The following is a 23,215-nucleotide window of genomic DNA, read 5'->3' as shown; positions in this document are numbered from 1 at the left end:
GCTTTAAAAAAATATATATTCAAAGATTTCCAAGACATTTTCATGATTTTTCAAAAATAGCAGATCTACAAGCTCATAGCGCGGCACTCGGTGCTATTTTTGATTAACCAAAGAAATCTTAAAATGACACAGAGATGCGTTCCCGGTCTTAATGGATTAAAACGCTGGCTCCTACATTATACAGGATTAGGGGAGAGAGAGGGAGAGAGAGAGAGAGAGATAGAGAGGCCTTCAGAAAGAACTCCTGGAGAGGCAAACTTTTGAGAGTGTGTAGCAGTTAAAACCCAAACGCTAGAGGATCACCCAATTCTGTCAGTTCCAACGTCTCGGAGGGGAAACAGATACATTTTGTTTAACAGCCAGAGGTGGAAGAAGTACTCAAAGAATTTTTATTTAACCCATTAAGACCGGGAACACATCCGTGTCATTTTTAGACTTATTTGGCTATTAAAAAATAGCAGATATACAAGCTTATAGGGCAAATTTGTGCACAATTTTAAATATATATATTTTAAAGCGGACATTTGTAACTCAAATGTTTGCTTCTGGGGGTCCCTGGAACAAAAATATTTGACAAATGTTTGCTTTAAAAATATATATATTTAAAGAGTTGCACCGAGTGCCGCGCTATGAGCTTGTATATCTGCTATTTTTGAATAGTCCAAGATATCTAAAATGACAAAGATGCATTCCTGTATTGAATGGGTTAAGTAAAAGTAGTGATGCCACAATATAGAAGTACTATGTTACAAGTATAAGTGTAAATGTACACATGTATTGGCATCAAAATATACGCGAAGTACCAAGCGTAAAAAGTACTCATTATGCACAATGGTCCATTTCAAAGGTTGTTTCTGCCCTGACGGAAACAAAATGTTCTGTAGTTACTCTGCACCACAGATAACAGCAGGAGCTGGTTCGTACCCGCACGTCAGGGTGGTTGTAGATGGTCATGGTCTCCGGGCTGACTTTCACATCCTCCACCAGCAGCAGCTCCAGGGTGGCCGAGACAGGGGTCAAAGGGTCGTACTGTCAAGGAGGAGGAAGATAACGAAAAACAGAACGAAAAACAGAACGGTTGCTATGGTTACGGACATAAACGTTATAAAGGTTGCTATGGTTACGGACATAAACGTTGTGACGACAACAGGGTGGTATTGTCCTGCTGAATTAGGAAGCAGAAGTAAAAAAAAAAAAAGGTCCACAAAACGGGAACCACAATGTAATGATCATGTTCCTACAGCCTGATTTATACATTATAGACCATCGGTTTTCAAAGTGGGGTCCGGGGACCCCCTTGGGGTCCTTGACGGAGTTCCAGGGGGTCCCCAGCTAAATGATAGATTAGGAACCAAATAGACCCTTATGGGTCTATAACTCTGAGAGTGTACAAATGGGTCCATTTGGTTCCATTTGTACACTCAGAGTTAAATTAACATTGATTTTACAATCCAGAGATAGAAATGCCATTACAAGGGGGTTCAGTAGCCAAATGCATATCAAACAGGGGGTCCTTGAAATTAAAATAGTTGAGAATCACTGCTATAGAGCCGTGAAAATCGTCTCTTATGGGGGTCCCTGGCATATCTTTTCAAATGGGCGTCCGCAGCCTAATAATGCATATTATAGCCATCTCTTAGCATACACGTGTAGGCACATAGCTTCCTGGACCACTTCCCTTGTTGTTAGCGGGAATAAACAAAGCACCAGGGAGGAAGTGGACTAAGAAAGGGGAGGAGCCAAAGCGAGTTCCTGTCTGGCAAACTCAAAACGCGTGGCGAGTTTGTACAGTAGATCGCACATTTTCAAGTAGCCAAAAAATAAAATAGGGCTTAAGTGTTCCTGTGTTACTGCATCAAAAGTAATCAACAAACAAACGATAAAAACTGGTCAAACATTGGCCAAATGGTCAAATAAAAAGGTTGAGAACCACTGCCTAAAGGACCACTGGGGGGTCCCCAGACCCCAATTTGAGAATCACTGCCTTAAATGACGTTTTTGTACATGAATGCTGCCGGACTGCGTTCTAACAATGTATCTCCTGTCAACATCGTTAGAATGCTTTGAAAACCGGTTAGGTCAGGTTTGGGACAGAGATGACACCACACAGGCAGTAGTTAAAATACTGGTTCCACTGGCAGCGTCATGTGTTTCTGGGTGACTGAAAAAAAGAGGAAGTACGTTTTTAGGGTCATTACCTGGCTGAGAACCTTGGCTGCCGCAAGGTGTGACGCCTGGTAATCCACAGCGGTCACTGTGATGGCGGCAATTCCTGTCTGATGGTGAACAAGAACTGTCTGACGACCTGAAACAAAAACAGTTAACCCATTAATACCTGGAGGGTATTAATGTGTCACTTTAGATTTCTTTGGCTATTCAAAAATAGCAGATATACAAGCTCATAGCACGGCACCGAGTGCCGCGCTACGAGCTTGTAGATCTGCTATTTTTGAAAAATATCGAACATTTTTTTAAATATTTTTTCAAAAAATTGTTAGGATTTAGAAAACATTTTTAAGAATCGCCTCAGGTCTTAATGGGTTAATGACGCGTTAAGAAAAAAAACATATTAATGTTAAACTGTTTTTAAAATCTTAGTGTTTTGCCAATTTTGCATCAAGGCACTCTCAGAGTTCAATAACGGATTAAAAAAAAGTAATCAAAATAGGGGTCAGTTTCCATAAAAAAAGTCTGAGAACCGCTTTAGAGCCAATACCATGTGTGATGTATATGTACCATTCCGTTTCTTTAGTGCCAATAAAAAAGTATATAGCGCTTTTATCCAAAGCGCTTTACATATTTTTGTGCATTACATTCACCCATTCACACACACATTCATACACCGATGGCAGAGGAAACCATGCAAGGCACCAACCTGCTCATCGGGAGCAATTAGCGGTTCAGCGTCTTGCTCAAAGACACTTCGACACTAACTCTGGGGGGAGCCCGGGATCGAACTGGGAACCTCGCGGGTTGCCATCTGGCCGCTCTATCGGCCACTCTGCCGTCTCTAATGCCATGAGAGATGTTTGTGTGTGTGTACCATGCAGTTTCTTCTGTTTGCCAGCATCCTCTTGCAGCTCCAGCTCCATGGGCACGGAGGGTTCGATGCTGGCCAACGACACTTTGGTCGACTCCCACACTAGACCCAGGGAGCTGAAATTGTCAAACTTCCTGCCGTGCTGATCGAAGGCGGCCAGGTCCAGAATGGGATTACGGTAATTTGAGACAGGCACCTGGATGATGATAATATTTGTTCATTAACATTGAAGAGTAGAGGTGCAACAGTTAATCAAACTAATCCATCAAGCTTGAAATAAGCGGCATAAAAATGACATCAGTTGAGTTGAATCCCTTTTGTTTTTGATAAACGGTGAACAGCAACAAATAGAAAAGTCTCTAAAATAATCATTTAAAAAGACGCAGTATGAAAAATAAGTAGTTTAAATATCGCCTCTGTCAGGTGGAAACCTCATATATCCAAAACTGTTACTTTTCAGGATTCAAATTCAAACATAGGAAAAGTAGCAGATCTACAAGCTCAAAACGCATCGCTTCGCGCCGCGTTTCGAGCTTGCACATCCGCTACTTTTGATGCTTTTGGGTGACGCTGTAGATAGGGCTGTCACAATTACAAATTTAAGCTGACGATTCATTATCAGTCAAATAATTGCGATTAACGATTTCATTGTTAAAAATTAATGGAACATTATGAATAAAAAATACATTTCTGTTTGGCTTTTAGCTTTCGTAAACAAAAGTTGCACAGGGCAGATATGACAAATAACACATATTTAATTCATTTATACTTAAAAATAAACCGATCTATAAGCTCAAAACGCGTCGCACGCGACGTGTTTTGCTATTTCAACTATTTTTGTCATTTTTTGAAAATATGACATTTTTTAACATGGAATTGATTATGACAATTATGACGATTATGCAAAAATAATTGCGATTATATAAATAATTGCGATTAGACAATTATGTAATAATTGTGACAGGCATAGCTGTAGTATGACCAAGTAAGACCACTAAAAAAAGTTAAAACATGGGAGATGAGAGGTTTTCGATATGATCGTTACCACTTGTTTGTTGTGCTGCAGCAGAGGACAGGTGAGGTCCAGTCGGTGGCTGTTGTACACGGGCACTAGGGTCAGGCGGGACGGGGGCGCGCACACAAACTTGACCACCGCCGGCTCCACGGCGGGGTAGGGGTTGGTCAGACTGGGCTTGTTCCCCACGGTCACCTCCAGCACCTGACGAATAAAGATCACGATCAATACCTCGATTGAATGGCATCTGACTTTTTAGGAATTTAGGAGAGACCAGAAACATTGTGCACAGCTCTATAGAGAAACATCTTACAATTGGGGAACGGCTGTGTGTGCAGTTTTGTGTTAATTGAGCGGTGTTAACCACTTAAACCCTATATGGGTGACCGTAGTCCCTCAGGGCTCAATACTAGTGTAATTTCCGTTTTGCGTTACTGTGGGGAAAGCTTTCTCTGAAAATAGCCGATGCTTGTCAATCTGCAATTTTCAGCGAAAGCTTTCCTCACAATACCAATGCTGGGGTTTAAGTGGTTAATTAAACTGTTAATTGACCTGTGTTAACTCTCTCAGTGCCAATGAAATAAAAAAAATATTGCGAACTGTGCCAACATTTTTTTTTCAAAGTAAAAAAAAAGTGGTTAGGAAGCGAGATACAGCCTTTTTCAGTTATAAGTTAAACAAGGAGTGGATGGAGCTGCAAATCTTCAGATAATGATATCTTGGGTAAAAAAATTATAAAAAAAATATATATATATATTTTATTTTTTTACTTTTTTTAAAAACTCGGGATTTTTCGTTCTGGCAGGGAGGGTATTCAGTAAAAACTCGGGATAACTCGGGGTCTGGCACTGAGAGAGTTAATTAAAATGTGTTACTTGAACTATGTGTTACTTGAACCGTGCTGATTAAAATGTGTTACTTGAACTCAAGAGTGACGATAACGTAACAGCCATTTCTACAATTGATTAACTTGTACAACTTACTGTGTACCCCAACCATTTTCATTTATTGAAAAATGTCTGGCACAGGATGCAAACCTCCACGCCAGACTCAACACAATATAAATATTTTCTTTCAAATTGCGACGTTCACATTCACAATTCACCATGTACTACCCAGCAACCCACCCACCCACGCACCCCACAAATACATTCCATATTTTATATTAAAAATAAAAAATCCCTTGGTTCACTAGTCAATGAAAGCCAGCCCTATAATTGCGCAAAGTCTTTTGTTGACCAGAATTTGTCAGGTCTATTCTTGAAGGTATTGACTGAAATAGCCTGGACCACTTCTTCTGGAGGTTTGTTCCATGCTCTTACAGCTCGAAGTGTAAAGAAATTATTTATCTTTTCAGAGTGACAGTTTAGTGTTAACAGTTTTAGGGAATTGCATCATAATTGTGCAGAATATTATAGAGCAGTGGTTCTCAAAGTGGATTTCAAGGACTCTCTGGGTTCCTTTCGGGGGGTCTAAATTGACCCTTACAAGTATGTAACTCTGACAGTATACAAATGGAACCAAATGGACCCTAACGGGTCCATTTGGTTCCATTTGCATACTGTCAGAGTTAAGGGGAGACCTTGAAATGTAAAAGTTTGAGAACCATTGTACTAGAGTATCAGGTAGAATGAGTAACTGAAAGGTTATGATAACCAAGGTTATGGATAGTGTAAACGCTATGGTAACCAGGGTTATGAATTAGTCAAAGGTTATGATAACCATATCAGAGGCTGATTGATCTGACCTGCTCCCCCAGAGTTCTGCAGGTAGCGGTGAGCCAGTGTTGGCTGTGGCTGTGAGTTGACGGGCCGGTCAGCGCCAGGCCGATGCTGGCCTCGTCCTCCGCCTTCAGGTTCCGGAAGAACTTGGACGGTTCCAGGACCCAGGGCTTTGGGCCTCCCTCGAAGAGCATCTCTTTGGATGACCCCAGGGTCACCAAAGCCACAGACACAGGGTCAACTGCCTGAAGAAAGAAAGAAAGAAAGAAAAGAGAGAAAGAAATGAAATAAAAACTGTGCACACAATCTATTATAACTTACAAGATGTAAGAACATTAATTGGAGAAAAATGTGCTGCAGAAATACACAAAGAAATCAAACTGGGTCATTCTATAGCTGCCAGTGCAAAACAAGTGCTTGGGAAAAATATGATTTGTGCTCAGTCAGTGGCTTCGTGATATAATGTCCGGTCTTAAACTGGATATGTTGCGGTTTCCAATTACAGGCTCTGAGAAAAAAATCTATAAGACCTGGCGTCCGTTTATGACATACTACCACAACACACAAACTACATAGTGTGGCGTACTTTTGCTTTGACTGCAACACCAAACTACAACAAACCTAAAAGTCTTTATTTTATCTGCTCTGATTATTATTCATGCTTTTTGTCCCTTTTATTTTCTACAACTGTAGAATTAAGATTAAGATGCAATTAAGATGCTACTGTATGTATACTCGCCCCTGGGCTTTGTCTAAAAACGGAATAAAACATTTTTGAAAAGAAAAAATGTGATTCAACTCATTTAGACCGGGAACCCCTTTTCGTTGCTATACCTTTCAATGCGGGAACGCCTTTTTAACATTAGCTGTTGAAATATTTGCATTAAAATCTGACGTTTTTCAGAAAACTTAGGTCAGGATTTAGAAGGCGTTCTTAGAATCGGCCTCAGGGCTGAATAGTTGAACGAAATATAAACATTCCAGCCTATTTTTTAAATGATAAGTACTTCACCTCAATATTAGAGGCAGGTGCCGTGAATGGAAAATAGCCAACCTAGGGACTCGCAACACATCGCGGGATCTCGCCATTTTCCAACATGCGATACAGACGTCGCACGACGGAGCACAAATGCCTCTTTAACTGTGCTGCTGGCCAACAGGTAACATTAATGAGTAGGCAGGGCCACAGCCTGCAATCATGTAGTTAGAATGACATAATGATAAATGATGCCAGATTAAGCCACTTTATATAAATTCAACCACAGTACTACCCCCCCCCCCCTCCCAACAGCTGACATGCAGTCCATTATGGCACCGTCAAACCACACAACGGGAAAACAAATCATTGTAGCGAGCAGCAGCGCCAGAGGATAATTAAGATGCACCGCACAGAGGAACAACCACAGCAAACTCAACACAATACTACGGATCATCACACTCCTGTCTTGATTGCAGTAAAGGTGTGAATGTGTGTGTGTGTGGGTGTGTGTGTGCACGCACGCACACACGTATTACTATACTTGTGAGGACTAACGGCCCTATCTTGCCTTATGCCTAAACGTTTTTGCCATTTCTTACTATTTTGAAAAACATTGATCAAATAGCCGATCTACAAGCTCACAACGTGTCGAAGTAGATCGGCTATTTTAACTATTTTAAAATGTTTTTCAAAAAAATACTAGAAAATGCATAAATAGTTGAGGCATAAGGGGTAAGGCGGCGTGCAAGATAGGGCCTTAAATGTGCAGAAAAAACAACTAACGCACATCCTCCGTTCCTTGGTGCTAAGCTAAACTGTAAGGACAGTAAACATGAGAACAAAGCAGGGCTCGCAACTCACTTTTTTTATGCTCCAAAGGTTAATTATTTATAACAAACAGGTAGTATACGACGTTTCGACCCTTCCGGTCTATTTCAAGTTGAAAAAAACGAAAGGAAAGTATACAGTAGTAGAATTTCAGAAATAGACATTGTGAGAACTAAGTCCCTGGTCCTCACAAGAAAAAATGTTGTTTTATTGGCTATAAAATCTAGATTTTAGGCTCGATTTACATTTAGTTGCGTGACGCCGTCGCACACCCAAGATGGCACCCAAAATAGCTGACCGACAAGCTCACAACTTGTCGCGCTGCGAAACGTTGTGAGGTTGTAGATCAGCTACTGTTGGTGCGCGAGTCCGACGAGCCCAACACGCAATTAACCCATTCAATCTGGGAACGCATCTGAGCTTGTATATCTGCCATCTTTTGAAAAATCATGAAACTTTGTGCAAATCTTTGAATATATATTTATTTTTTAAAGCGAACATTTGTAACTCAAATCTTTGCTTCTGGGGGGTCCCTGGAACAACATATTTTGAGATGGGGGGGGTCGGCGGACAAATACATAATTTTGGGGGTCCTTGACATGAACAAAGTTTGAGAACCACTGATATAGAAACATACGTTTAAAAAAAAAATGTTAGGATTTAGAAGACAATACACACACACACACACACACACACACACACACAACAATACACACACCCACACACACTAAAGATTTGCACTAATTTTCGCGATAAAAAAAAAAAGAATAGCCAAAGAAATCTAAAAATGACACAGAAGTGTTCCCGGATTGAATGGGTTAAACTCAGCGTTGAGGGTTAAAAGAAATGCATCTTAAAACGTGGTAAAAATTGCATTTATAAAATGACCGTCCTAAAATGTTTATGTCCGCACAAGTATAGTAATGCAAACGTGTGTGTGTGTGTGTATGTGTATGTGTATGTGTATGTGTATGTGTATGTGTATGTGTGTGTGTGTGCGCGCGTGCGTGTGCGTGTGCGTGCGCGTGTGTGCATCCTCATCCTCCCATGATGATTTAGAGAAAGGCTAATTGCTGCTCAGGAGAGAGTTGAAAAGAGTAATGGCGTAAGACAACACAGACCGCGGGGTAAAGATGGGGATGATTATTATTGGCCTCCAGACACCGCAGTGCCTCCACTAAGTAAATGTCAAGGACTCCATTCCACCACGATTGTTGTTTGTGGTGATGATGTGTACGGCACATTCATTGTGAGAGCCTCCAGAGGTTAACCCATTAAGACCTGAGGCAGCGTCTAAAAAAAATAAAAATCCTAACAATTTTTCGGGAAAAAATATAAAAAAATAATTTTCACGATTTTTCAAAAATAGCAGATCTACAAGCTCGTAGCGCGGCACTCGGTGCCGCGCTATGAGCTTGTATATCTGCTATTTTTGAATAGCCAAAGACATCTAAAGTGACACAGATGCGTTCCAGGTATCAATGGGTTAAGGTGAACCCAGGGAGGAGTGCTCCTTGTGGGGGGGGGGGGTCATAGCTTAGTGCAGAAGTGCCGCGTTGCCAGCTTGTACGTTTGCTATTTTTTGAGAACCACTGGTCTAAATTGAAGGAGTTTTCTAAAATCTACAATGACACAGAGGCTTTAATTTCAAGGACTCCCATAACTTTGAGAGAACGTAAAAATGGAACCAAAAGGAACCCGCTAAATATCTTTGCAACAGGCCCGTCTACAAGTTGTGAGCTTGTAGATGGGGCTGTTTTCGCCTTGAGTTCTAGGGGTTCAAATGGTTAACCTATTAAAAACCGGGTAAGCATCCATGTCATATTAGATTTCAGCTATATATACACAGTATATAGCAACGGTTAAGAATACGATTTTCAGAAAGCTCTTAGGATTTAGAACTGTGGTTCTCAAAAATAGCAGATATACAAGCTCACAGCGCGGCACCAACATTTTTGAAAAATCTTGATTACAATTCATTTCTTTAACCCATTAAGACCTGAGGCCGCGTCTAAAAAAATCAAAATCCTAAAAAAAAAAAAAAAAAAAAAAAAAGTAAAAAAATATTTTCACGATTTTTCAAAAATAGCAGATCTACAAGCTCGTAGCACGGCACTCGGTGCCGCGCTATGAGCTTGTATATCTGCTATTTTTGAATAGCCAAAGACATCTAAAGTGACACAGATGCGTTCCAGGTATCAATGGGTTAATATGGGGGGGTCCGCGGCCAAATACATATCAATTTGGAGGTCCTTGGCACGAGAACGCTTGAGAACTACTGATTTACAAGGCCTTTGTAGAATGGGCCTCAGGTCTTAATGGGTTCACGTGAACATGGAGCATGCGATGGGTAGAAGAAGAGAAGAGACGACATGATCCAGACTCACTCTGAGAGGCAGGTAGGCAGCGATGGTGATCTTGGCACTGAGGTGAACGTTGGCGTGGCCGTAGCTGACCCTCAGGACCGTGTACCCAGACGCCTGGGCTTTGGCCCGCACCACGCTGCAGTGGCCCTCGCCCGGACCCATCCTCGCTGTCAGGGGGGAGAGAGAGAGAGAGAGAGGGAGATTGAAAGTATTGAATGTATCTTTTGAACCCATTGAGACCTGAAGCAGATTCTACATGTCTCCTAAACCTCAACAGTTTTCTGAAAAACGTATGTTTCTATATCAGTGGTGCTCAATCTTTTTCATGTCAAGGACGACCCCAAAATGATATGTATTTGGCCGCGGACCCCCATCAAAATATTTTGTTCCAGGGACCCCCCAGAAGCAAAGATTTGAGTTAAAAATGTTCGCTTTAAAAATATATATATTCAGAAGATTTCCACACATTTTCACGATTTTTCAAAAATAGCAGATATACAAGCTCGTAGCGCGGCACTCGGTGCCGCGCTATGAGCTTGTATATCTGCTATTTTTGAATAGCCCAAAGTGTAGAATAATGCTTTTTTAGCTCAAATCAAAAAATGACAGAGTTCCAGGTCTTAATGGGTTAAGAGAACATTTGTAACTCAAATCTTTGCTTCTGGGGGCTTCCCTGGAACTAAATATTTTGAGATGGGGAAATTACTTTTACCTCCCCTTTTGGTCTCCTGATAGATGTTTTCTCAGGCCAATTTCAAAAGAAACCAGTGTTACACATCCGTTTGGGTAGTACCAGATCATGGTCGCTCTCTATAGTGTTATGGCTGAGGGGCAATGTCTCTTTGACTATCTTAAAGTGATAGTTCACCCAAAATAATACTTATTTTCTATCAATTACACACCTCATGAAGCCTTAGTTTTTGTCGCATTCCAAAGCCAATAATTTGATGACCGGCGAAGACTCAATGGAGACTCTTTAAGTCTCCTACCGGAGACTACACCGGTCATCAAATTATTGGCCTAGGAATGCGACAAAAACAAAACAAATCTCCATGAATTCAAGGCTCCGTGGGGTGAGTAATCGATAGGGGAAAAAAAGTCATTTTGGGGGTGAACTATCCCTTTAAATACCAATCCCAGAGATATTTGCTTAACCCCGTCTTCTACCCTGAGCCATCCCAAACTACCAAAGTGTGTTGGAATTAGGTGGGTCATGGGCTTCAGGCCTGAGAAGCAGTCGTATGAGTTTGTTTTTGGGAGGTCTGAACTAAGCTTAGTTTTTAGTGACAGAGAGAGAGGAGGAGGGAATTTACAGATGGAGAGAGAAGGGAATAATGTGGTTATGACACAGTACCAAATAAAGACTAAACGGGCCACACAGGACTACTAACGGTTGTACTGTTAGATGTGGGGCGGTGGGTGGGAGGGGAGAGAGGTCATTCATCAGTTCCCAGGCAGGTACAGCAGCACAATAATCTAATTCATAATGCAACATACCAGAATGAAAACTCATAGATCTTGCACTCCTGCCGAGATAGGAAATTTGTACTGCCAATCTAAAAGCCATAAAGAAAACCCACTTGGGGCAGCATGTGTTCAAACATCCATAGTGTGTAAACCCACATTGGATTTTTTTTTTTTTTTTTTAACCCATTAAGACTGAAGCCGATTCTACAAATGTCTTCAAAACCCTAACAGTTTTCTGAAAAACGTATGTTTCTATATCAGTGGTGCTCAAACCTTTTCATGTCAAGGACCCCCAAAATGATATGTATTTGGCCGTGGACCCCCCCATCTCAAAATATGTTGTTCCAGGTACCCCCAGAAGCAAAGATTAGCTTTACCGCCAACGGGTTAGCTTTACCGCCAACAATCTACAAAAGGTTGTTGGCCAATTAATAACAATGGTACGATAAGCTGTGGCGGTAGCAATTCCAGCGGCATTCAAGTAATATTTAGATTGAGGACCGTTTTCTCATTCTCTCGTTTGTGATAATAGGCCAATTATACTGCATATCGGGTATATACATTGTTTATTCCTATAATAGGCTACAATTTAATGCCCTAATCGGTCTACCTGGTTCCATTTACAGACATTCTTCGGTGTTAATTTAAGGATTTGAACGTGTATAATCGTCCCTTTAAATAACAATATTCTTATAATAGGCTGTCGGAGGAAACCCAACCACAGGTGATTTCATGCAGACGCATATATAACATTATTAAACTAATTGGCTGCAACATAAACAGAGAGATAATGTTAACCGTTAGCTGCTAATGACTCTTAGCTCAAAACTTGACCCATTAAGACCGGCAAACACATCTGTGTAATGTTTTTGATTTCTTTAGATATTCAAAAAATAGCAGATATACAAGCTCATAGTGCGTGCTACGAGATTGAATATGTGTGCAAATCTTTGCTTCTGGGGGTCCCTGGAACAAAATATTTTAAGATGGGGGTCCGCGGCCAAATACATCATTTTGGGGGCCCTTGACATAGACAAAGTTTGAGAACAACTGATATTATAGCAACATAAGTTTTTCAAAAAAGTGTTTAGAAGACATTTGTAGAACCCCCAGAAGCAAAGATTTGAGTTAAAAATGTTCGCTTTAAAATATGTACAGTATAAATTCAAAGATTTGCACAAAGTTTCCACGATTCAAAAAAATGTGCAGATCTACAAGCTCATAGCGCGGCACTCGGTGCCGCGCTATGAGCTTGTATATCTGCTATTTTTGAATAGCTCAAGGAAATCTAAAAAATGACACTGATGCGTTCCCGGTCTTAATGGGTTAACCACGATATCTGACCAACGATCTCTGCACAGTACGATCATCAGTATTACTGTGTAACTCAGACATTGACTCACCATCAAGCAGCTGGAAGACGCCGTGGTTCTCCTGCTCGACCAGCAGGTCGACGTGGGAGCAGTCGGTCAGCATGACCCTCTCCTCGCCGACCTCGTCCGCCGCTTCTGCCCCCGCCGGGGAACCGAAGATCCTGAGGGGCAGCTCCAGCACCTGGCCCACTCGGGCTTCCACTGGACAGGGAGAGAAGTCCATCCCCACGGGCTCCACAACATACACCTGGACCAGGAAGTGTTTATTATCACCATGAGACAATTTTTGTTTTTTAGGTTTTTGTTGCATTCCTAAGCAAATCATTTGATGACCGGCAGCGGCTCCGGTAGGAGACGCAAAGTGTCGATTTTGAGTCTCCTACCGGATACTTTAGCATCTTTCCGCTGGTCACCAAATTGTTGGCTTAGGAATGCAACAAAAACTAAAAAATATCCATGAATTCAAGGCTTCATGGGGTGTATAATTGATAGAAAATAAGTATTTTTTGGGGTGAATCCCTTTAAAGTTTACGAACATTTTTAAGGCCACAATCCCCAAAATAATCATATTTGAACGGGGGGCCCCCCACCCTGACAAGCACTTGGAACTGCAGGCATGACATTTAGTTTGACTCGGTTCCACAGATAAATATTATGAAAATAGACGAACTACAAGCTCACAACGCTTTGTAGATAGGGCTATTTTCACAATGCTATGTTCACAAATTATTTCCAAACTAATTTGGGGACCCCCCAGTTTGGGAACCACTGACCTGTGACATGTGATGTCATCACATAAAAAAGGGGTCTCACATTGTATGAAAGCTTAGTTGAGAGCTCATTTTTCATTGTAGCTAGGCCTGTCACAATTATTACATAATAGTCTAATGGCAATAATGTTTGCATAATCGTCACAATCGTTTCCATGCTGAAAAAAGTTTTTTAATATTTTTCAAATATAAAAAAAAAGCAGAAATAGCTGATCTACAAGCTTACAACGCGTCACTAAGCTTGTAGATCAGCTATTTCTGCTATTTTCAAATTAAATATGTCATCAATTTCTTTGTATATTTAGGTTATTTGTCATATCTGGCCTGTGCTTTTTTTTTTTTACGAAGCCTAAAAGGCAAACAGAAATTCATTTTGTATTCACATGTTCCAATGTTCAATGCCAAACACATAATTAAATCACTAATGGCAATTATTTGAGAGACAATTAATCGTCAACTTAAATGTGTAATGTAATCGTAGCCAAGCTACACTTAGCTACATTGTACAGTGACAAGTTGACAACAACATGGTTGAACTGAATGGAGGCTCACCTTCATGTGGCTGTGGTGCATGGGGTTGCGCACGTCGTGAGCGTGCACGGTGCTGACGCCCGTGTCGCTCACGGTCGTCATCACTCCTTTCACGGTCACCGTGGCAACAGCCGTATTGGAGGACGACCAGCTGAAATTGCCGCTGCCTCCGGTCGCCTGATGGAAAGAAGAGTTACTGTTATTATGTGTACGCACACTGGATATACACACACTGGTTCTCCTAGTTACTGTTGGAAGATGATGTCTGGTTCTTCTAATTCACGGGTCTTCAACAGGGTGAACAGGACCCCTAGGGGGTCCTCAGAGTTACTACCTTGGCCGCCAAATCTTTGTGCGATAGGAACTTTATTTCTTCCTTTTTTTTTTTACATGAACCACTTTAACCCTAGCACCAGGGTTGCCAGATCTGCTTATTATAATTTACCCGCAAGATTTTATTTGAAAATAGCCGATCTACAAGCTCACAACGCGTCGCGATGCGACGCGTTGTGAGCTTGTAGATCGGCTATTTTCAAACAGCTGATGTACATGTTAAAGTACTCATGTGGCCACTAGTCGCTTCTTTTGGGCTGGTTTCCCTAGATCTGGTTGCTTGTTTCTCTCACAGAATCTGGCAACACTGCCTAGCACCCCTCCCTATTCTGAGGGGAACATTTGCCAAAGAGGTTTGGTGTAGAGGGAAAAAGGAGCAAACAAAGTACAGAGCCAAATGTAAAGTTTACTAAGTATTGAGGGTTTAAGTGGTTAAATGTCTGAAATAAACAAAACCAAGAACATTACTGTTGGAAGAAGAGTATTTATCAAGAGTATGCATGGAATAAATAGCTCACGACTGAAAGTTTAATGACAATGTTTTAGGTATTATCATTCTAAACATTATGTTGCTGCTGTTCTACATACAGCCAACCAGTGGAAGAAATCACAGATTTGAAGGCATTAACCTTTTGCTTTCATGACATTTCCGTGGCACTGCAGCTCATATTAATTTGCAGATCTTTTCTCCGGCTAAGTCTTGAAAAACCATGTTCTGTTATAGTTCAAAGTGGGATGCTTCACCTGTATTGTGTACTGGTAGGCTCCGATGCTAGGCTGCCATGGAAACATGAGGATGGCAGGACTGAGAACTATGGGGTTGTAGATTTCCACATCCTGTTCATTGTGGACTGGACTGGAGAGAGCGTGAACCCCTCCCTCCTGAAACAAAAACACACACACACACAACAGTCAAACCTTCAGTGTCAATGTATCCATCTTTAACACATTGAGTGCCAGAGGTTTTTCAAAACAGGGTATACAGTCAGTTCCAGCATATTTAACGTTTTTTTTTCCGTTAAAATCGTCACAAAATATTTTCCGTGATCACCGTCCTCACGGTGATCCCCTCATTACACACACACAGGGGTCTCGTAGAATGGAGAAGAAAAAAAATAACATTCGGTAATCCGTTCCATAGTTGCAGCCAGTTGAAAATAGCATGTTTTGCCAAAAATACAGCGTAAAAAAAAAGTACACAGGAGTTGAGATACAGGCTTTTAAAGTAATAAGTTAACCAGGAAGTGGATAGTAGTCTAAATCTCCGAAAAATGACATCTCCTGGTGCTGTGAAGGGGAAATAAAATGTTTTTTGAAAAACAGCCATAGCCGTTTTTGGCACTCAAGGGTTGGATTATGAAGACTAACTCTGAGCATGTGCAAGTATAATTTGGTTATACTTGTACAAGCTCAGAGTTTAAAAAAAAAGGTACGTCTTCAATGCAAATAGCTCTATATTCTGTAATCATTTCTATAGTGTTTGTTCAGTAACAGGGGTCTCTCCAGGCTCTTCAGTAAAACACAAAATACATTTTCAGGTTAAGACACCAATTTCATACAAATCAGGAGAGAGAACTCATATAGGCTCACAGGATAACCTGTAAAAGTGAAAAATTGGCTGTGGTGAGACATTGGATTTGGAACATAAAATTGAAGCTGATAAACGGGTTCTCTCTCCTGATTGGATGAAATTGGTGTCCCAACCTGAACATTTGTTTTTTGGTTTACTAAAGACCTGGAAAGACAGGGGAGCTGTTATTGAACAAACACCCTACAGAAATGATTACTATGGCATTATAGAGCTTATAGATCCTTTTACCGAAAAACTTGTTTGAACCCCCCCCCCCAAAATAAAACAACATCATAACACTTACAGCACCTTTAAATGAGCTCTGATGATTTTGCTGTGCAGTCAAAGCCCTCTCCACTGGAGTGCCAGAACTAACTGGGTGATTAACACAGTAACGGCGCTCTGGCGGCTAATTTGAGGTAACCGTCAGACTCACTTGATCTATGACAGAGTTGAGTGCGGCGTTGATGAGCGTTTGGCCGTCCTTCAGCGCTCTCACGCGGTGCTGCGATCCACTCAGTGAAGACTCCAGAACCTCAAAGTACTCCACGGGGAAGGCCGTGTCAATGCGTACGTTCTGTACCACAGGGGAGGCAGAGAAACAACAAAGATTTAATCGTGTTTTGCTTCGTGTTCAGTTTGTTTAGTTGGCTTACAAAGTTGAAAGAGAAAAACAAAAAAGGTATATTGAGGTAAAGGATTTGCTTTAGCGCGGAGTGAAACAACAAAGATGTAAATAATGTTTGTTTCGTGTTCGGTTTGTGTAGCTGGCTAACAACGTTGAAAATGGAAAAAGGTATATTGAGGTTAAAGTATTTACTTTAATATTTGTTATTGTGGCTAATATTTTTATTATCCTTCCATTTTCCGTGAAACACGTACAGCTTTCTTTATATTAAGTAATAGCAAATGCAAAAAAATGTGTTGTTTTGATATGCTAATATTTGTATTATCCTTCCATTTTCTGTGAGACACGTACAGCTTTCTTCATATTAAGTAATAGCAAATAAATGCTCAAGAGAACGCAAGGCATTAAGGAAAGACCAAATGGGCTGTAAAACTTTCATCCTTAATGTTTCTCAGATGTTATTTTAGTGTGCTGCTGATTGTGTGTGCACAGGACAATACATTCCAATTTTCCTTTTTGTTCCACGGGGGACCAAAGAACTTCTTTTGAAATGATTGGAGTGTAGCAGTAACAATAGCCACTCTAGTAATGCCGTACCAAATGCAATCAGATGCAGCATATAAACCATGACCGGCAAGTCGCTAAGAAGTTGGAACACAATTAAAAGTGTTTTGGCATATACACGCGGAATGAGAGACACTCAGTGTTATTTTTGAACTGTAACTGATTTGTTTCGAATACTCCTATTCGGTTTGTGGTCCGGCGCAATAAAAGCAGATATTCAAATTGTGGTTTGGGTTATCTGTCTTTTACAAGCGAGGACATGTGTGATGTAGTAGTGTATTAAAACCAGTTCTGGTACAGAGGGTGCCCAAGGAACAATGAAACAATGCAAAAGAAATTCTAATGAAATAGAAATAAAAATGGAATCACTCACGCACCAACTCAATGATATTAATGAGACGTACTTACATCGGACAGGTAAATTCGATTGCTGGACTTGTCGAATACTTCAATGTGGATATCATACACTCTTCCTGTCTCAAGAACCCAGCTGTCACCTGGACGAATCTTAAAACCTGAATAGAAGAATAATAAAGTCAACTAAAAAGGCAACATGCTGGCAGTACACGGCAAAGTCAGAGAACCGAGACTTTAATATATAATGGAATACTGCTCCTTGACAGCTACACTATGTAACTTTTTTGGTGAATAAAATGTTATTTTGACCGACCTGCTCCATTAGCTTAGTGGTAAAACCCAGGTTTGAAGTTACTGAGGCCAGGCAGTGGTGTAACTAAGTACATTTACTCAAGTACTGTACTTAAATACAATTTTGAGGTACATTCACTTTACTGGAGCATTTCCAATTTTCAAAACTTTTACTTCTACTCCACTACATCTTGGAGGCAAATATTCTACTTTTACTACACCCAAAATTATTTGAAAACTTTAGTTACTAGTCACTTCGCAGATATAAATTACTACATTATAAAACATACATTTACCACTTTAGCTCGTTTTATACCTAAGCTATTTGAAAATAGCAGATCTACAAGCTCACTGAGCTTGTAGATCTGCTATTTTCAAACATTTTAGTACTTTTACTTTTGGTACTTTAAGTACATTTTTATACCAATACTTTTGTATTTAACGTAACGGAGTACTTCTACATTGCAGTATTGATACTTTTACTTAAAGGGTCTACACCATGAATTTTAACTTTTTCTTCATTTTTGTGTGTTTTTGGTCTCTCCCACCTCTCTTCTGTTCCAACAAATACCCGACTTCGAGCACGCAGGCTTTCATAGGCTATCTGTGGTTTTTATGTAAATTGGTCTGAAAACAGTCCGTCAGATTTGTTCCCCCACCCTACGTCACGTCTGGGAACAATTCCTCCCGTTTTTCAGTTCTAACCAAAAAAAAAAAAAGTTTTTTTTTTTTTTTTTTAATTTTTTTCTTATTTCTTTTTTTACTTTTTCCACACAGAACCAGGACATAACATGCATACAAACTGGCTCAATAGTGCCCCGTGCCAAACAGGACAATGTGGTATTGCAGGTGAAAGTGCTTTATAAGCCAGAGAGAAGTTAGTTGGAATGAGTATATCTGAGGCTTGATTTAAGCTCAAACCTTTTGAAAAACGTTTGAGGGACATAAACAATATGATATCAAATATTATTATTATTTTTTAAATTCATGGTGTAGCTCCTTTAAGTAAAAAAAAATGAGTACTTTTTCCACCACTGAGTGCAGCTTTAATAGTGTTTAGATAAAAAGAGAGAAAGAAAGACAGAAACAGACCTAGGTAACCTGGTTCAACCACATACAGGGTGCTGCTGGGCAGACGAGATACTCCCTGGATGCGAAGTCCTGAGTCGTTGCCATTAAGGAAAGGCCAGGTTAGGTAAATGGCACATTAACCAACCATTTGAGAACATGGACGCGTGTCTAGGAAGATCCCAAGTTTCTACTTAACCCTTTCAGACCGGGAACGCAGCTGTGTCATTTTTTTTGATTTCTTTGGCTATTCAAAAATAGCAGATCTACAAGCTCATAGCACGGCACCGAGTGCCGCGCTATGAGCTTGTAGATCTACTATTTTTGAAAAATCATGAAAATGTGTGCAAATATAAAAATAAATTAAGAGGACATTTGTAACTCAAATCTTTGCTTCTGCCGCGCTATGAGCTTGTATATCTGCTATTTTTGAACAGCCCAAAGAAATCAAAAAAGTACACAGATGCGTTCCCAGTCTTCATGGGTTAAAGTACAAATCCTGGTTAGTGCCTCGGACCCTTTTAGCCCCCCGTCTGCCGTGTCTCATTACATCAACAACCAATTCTACTTCACTGGCGCTCACCACGACCACACACACACACACACTACAATTTACACTTCTCCCACACTCACTCACACTTAACATGAATGGCCACAGTTCATTATCACGGTATAATATATCCGTTCAAGAAGGCATGGCAAATTACAGCATTGGTTCTGTAAGTGAGACCCCTAGAGGTCCTGGGGGGGGGGGGTGTACCAAGGGGGTCCCCAGCAAAATGAGTTAACCCATTTTGGGCGGGAACCTCTATTTGTAACTAAACCTTTCAAGACGGGGTCGTTGTTGCTATGTACAGTATATAGCAACAATCTTTTGTAATTTTTGAATAAATATTTGAAGTTTTTCAGAAAACCTCGGTCAGGATTTAGAATGCGTTTCTAGAATCGGCCTCCGGTCTAAATGGGTTAAAGGGATAGTTCTCCCACAAAAGGATTTTTTTCCCATCAATTAGTCACCCCATGGAGAGTTGAATTCATGGACATTTTAGTTTTTGTCGCATTCCTAAGTCAATAATTTCACGACCAGCAGCTGTTCCGGTAGGAGAAACAAAGAGTCTCCTTTGTCTCTCCTACCGGAACCACTGCCTACCGGTCCGCTGTTGAAATTATTGGCTTAGTAATGCAACGAAAACAAAAAAATACAATAATAATATATATATATTATATGATAAAATATAAATCACAATCATTTTAACCACTTTTATCGATTTATACGTTGGCTATTAAAAAATAACAAATCTACAAGCTAACAGCACGTCACTCAGAAACGCAGTGGAGTGTTAAAGGAAGGATACGCTTGTGGTCCAGCACCACGTTGATCTGTCCCAGCTGGACGGCGGTGGCCGTGGAGGTGCGCTGGTCCAGGCGGGCCACAGGGAGCTGGGGGTCTGCGTCCGGGCCCGGCACGCCCCTCTGGAGGTGGAGCTCATACTGGTCACATGGCATCGGAAGCTCTGGAGGAGGGACACGCCCCCAGAAGACAAGACACAAAACACACGTCAGGCTCCACGGTGCTTTCACAGTGGAATACAGAGGGATACTGCCAACAACTTAAACCCTCTAATAGTCTATACCTTTGGTTCTCAAAGTGGGGTCCGGGGACCCCCAGGGGTCCTTGGGGTGGGCCCCAGCAAAATGTGTTAATATAGCATCACAATAATTTTAACCACTTCAACCTTTTATACTTTGGCTATTCAAAAATAGCAGATATACAAGCTCATAGCGCGGCACCGAGTGCCGCACTATGAGCTTGTAGATCTGCTATTTTTGAAAAATCATGAAAATGTGTGCAAATCCTTGAATATATATATTTTTAAAGCGAACATTTGCAACTCAAATCTTTGCTTCTGGGGGTCCCTGGAACATCATATGAGACATATGCATTGTAATTACGCTCCAAAATTCATATTGGCCCTCATTTATCAATGGATTGGCCCTCATTTATCATTAATTCGCCCGTAGGCCAACGTCAAAGTCACATTTATGAAGCGATCCTATACAGCCAATCCTAGCGTAGATTTGTTCGGAGCTTTGATAAATCTGACATCTGAAAACGAGCGTCATTTAAATAACACGCCCTTAAATATTCTCAAAACGCCCCGATTTTACGACATGAAGAACCAAAATACGACCAAACAGAGCATGGAAACCCTATAAGAAAGAGTTTCGCCGGCTCGCCGTGTTGTGTTGGACCGTGGGTTAAATGTCCGATCTCCCGGTGGCCATGAAAAGATTACAGCGGCGCTCTGCGCCAGTCCAAACTCCCCAAAATGCTCTCGCATAAGCGCTCGTATATTTTGAAAATAGCAGATCTACAAGCTCACAACGCGTCGCATTGACGTGTTGTGAGCTTGTAGATCTGCTATTTTCAAATAGCCTATGCAGCCAGATCTGCAATCTTATCTGAATGACTGTTAAAGCAGTTTGTTTAAATTAGTTTATAAAATGTTATATTTTCACAGGGATTATTTATTAGTGTGTTAGATAATGCATTTTGGAGTGGATATATGTGTCCAGATGCCTGTCAGATAGTCAGACAATGCTGCTCTGCAGGTCTACAATGGAACAAACGGGTGCAGCCAAAGTCTACAACTGCTCTCGACCAGACTTGAGATCTGAGCGTGCCGTAGGCTGAAGCCAGGATATATTGATAAATGCCGAAAGTTGCGGTGATCTCGCCGTACGCCTATTATTTGGTCTGCACCGCATTGATAAATGAGGGCCATTGTCTGTTCTCGCATATTGAATGAGCCACGTTTAACGTTAAAGGTCCATTTTTACATTTTTTTTTACAGAGTTCAAGTACCAACACGCGATTTTAATACAGTATGTACACACTACATGGGGATTAGAACTTCAGCACATTTAACTCATTGAGTGCCACAATCCGTCAAATCCGTCACGTGGCCTGACGCCCAGAGCGCCACAATCCGTCAAATCCGTCATTAAAAAAAAAAAAAAAAAAAAAAAAAAATCAAAATAAAGGTTTTTTTTTTTTTTTTTGGGGGGGGGGGAAACATGTTCAGAACCCAAGATATGATGATTTGAAGATTTGCTGCTCCATCCACTCCTAGTTTAACCTATAACTTAAAAAGGCTGTATCTCGCTTCCTAAGCCCTTTTTTTTTACAATGAATTTTGGCTGTGGCACTCAGAGCCAAAATTCCATAAACATGAATAAATAAGCTTGGCACTGAATGAGTTAAAATGCTTCACTAAAAAGTGAAATTCTCAGCGTTCATTTATTCATGTGCACAAACGGATACATTTATACACACGCTCAGAGTTGAATGAACACCGAGGATTATGCTGCGGATGGCAGAAAAAAAATACGCTTTTAATGGGCCCGCTGGGCTGAGTCCTCCCACCTGTGATCTTGTCCTGTCTGATCTTCTGCACCTTGTAGCGTATGGACGAGTGTGCCAGCAGGTACACGTCGTACGCGGGACTCAACAGGATGTTCTCTAGAGTCAGCAGTTTGATTTCTGCTGCGCCCACATCCTGTGGAACGGACGGATACCCCAAGGTTACCATGGTTACAGCGCAAACAAATTATGCACACAAACACAACGCGCTCAAAACTGGGCTGCTTCCGACTCAAACCGCGCAACCGTGACTTTAAATTTGGCCATCCGCCCGTTCAATTAACATGCATATACTGCTATGTGCTACGGTATATACACCGGTGGTTCTCAACCAGTGGTCCCGGGGACCACCTGTGGTCCTTGAGGGGGTTCCAGGTGGTCCCCAGCTAAATGATGGAGTTGGTAACCAAATGGACCCTTATAGTACGCTCTCGAGAGCGTAAAATGAAACCAAATGGACCCTTACGGGTCCATTTGGTTTCATTTTACACTCTCAAGAGTTACATTATTGTTAAAGGTAGGGTAAGTGATATTTTTGGGTTAAAACAAAAAAAAATCTTTTTCTGATAGTACTCATTGCTATAGAGTGTTTGTTCAGGAACAGTTGTCTCCCCGTCTTTCCAGCTCTTTAAAGGACAACTTTGTTTTTTTACAACCAATGTTTATGTTTTAGATTGTAATTAAAGTAAATAAAAGATGAGTGTTAAAAATTTTAAATTTACTGCTTTCTATAGTTTTAGCAATTTTCACAATCTTTTTTTACAGTGTTTTCACAGTGGGCGGGGGCATTCTGTCCGGTGGCTAAATATGTATTTTTTTAACACATTAACCCGGCGTTTTCTTTATTATTATTTACAGTAGCTCTTCTAGCCCCCAATAACTCACATCTG

General features: G+C 40.8%; 1 protein-coding gene across 1 annotated transcript in view; it reads right to left on the bottom strand.

Moving 5' to 3' along the window:
* LOC311041275 (nuclear pore membrane glycoprotein 210-like) overlaps nt 1-22,494 on the bottom strand; it is a gene marked incomplete at both ends in the record, with an annotated part of 51,884 nt that extends 29,390 nt beyond the window's left edge. Inside the window, 14 exons of the mRNA XM_084086180.1 lie at nt 925-1,029; nt 2,199-2,305; nt 3,044-3,236; nt 4,086-4,259; nt 5,803-6,021; nt 9,971-10,116; nt 12,820-13,036; nt 14,112-14,267; nt 15,168-15,305; nt 16,430-16,570; nt 17,594-17,700; nt 18,926-18,994; nt 20,257-20,415; nt 22,329-22,494. Of these exons, the coding sequence (XP_083942306.1) occupies nt 925-1,029; nt 2,199-2,305; nt 3,044-3,236; nt 4,086-4,259; nt 5,803-6,021; nt 9,971-10,116; nt 12,820-13,036; nt 14,112-14,267; nt 15,168-15,305; nt 16,430-16,570; nt 17,594-17,700; nt 18,926-18,994; nt 20,257-20,415; nt 22,329-22,494 (2,097 nt within the window). The remainder of the gene's footprint in view (nt 1-924; nt 1,030-2,198; nt 2,306-3,043; nt 3,237-4,085; nt 4,260-5,802; nt 6,022-9,970; nt 10,117-12,819; nt 13,037-14,111; nt 14,268-15,167; nt 15,306-16,429; nt 16,571-17,593; nt 17,701-18,925; nt 18,995-20,256; nt 20,416-22,328) is intronic.
* Between the last annotated feature and the right edge of the window lie 721 nt (nt 22,495-23,215).

This window comes from Gymnoscopelus microlampas (assembly GCF_963454915.1).
Source record: "Gymnoscopelus microlampas genome assembly, contig: SCAFFOLD_166, whole genome shotgun sequence".
NCBI lineage: Eukaryota > Metazoa > Chordata > Actinopteri > Myctophiformes > Myctophidae > Gymnoscopelus > Gymnoscopelus microlampas.
This window is presented reverse-complemented; position numbering and strand designations above follow the sequence as displayed.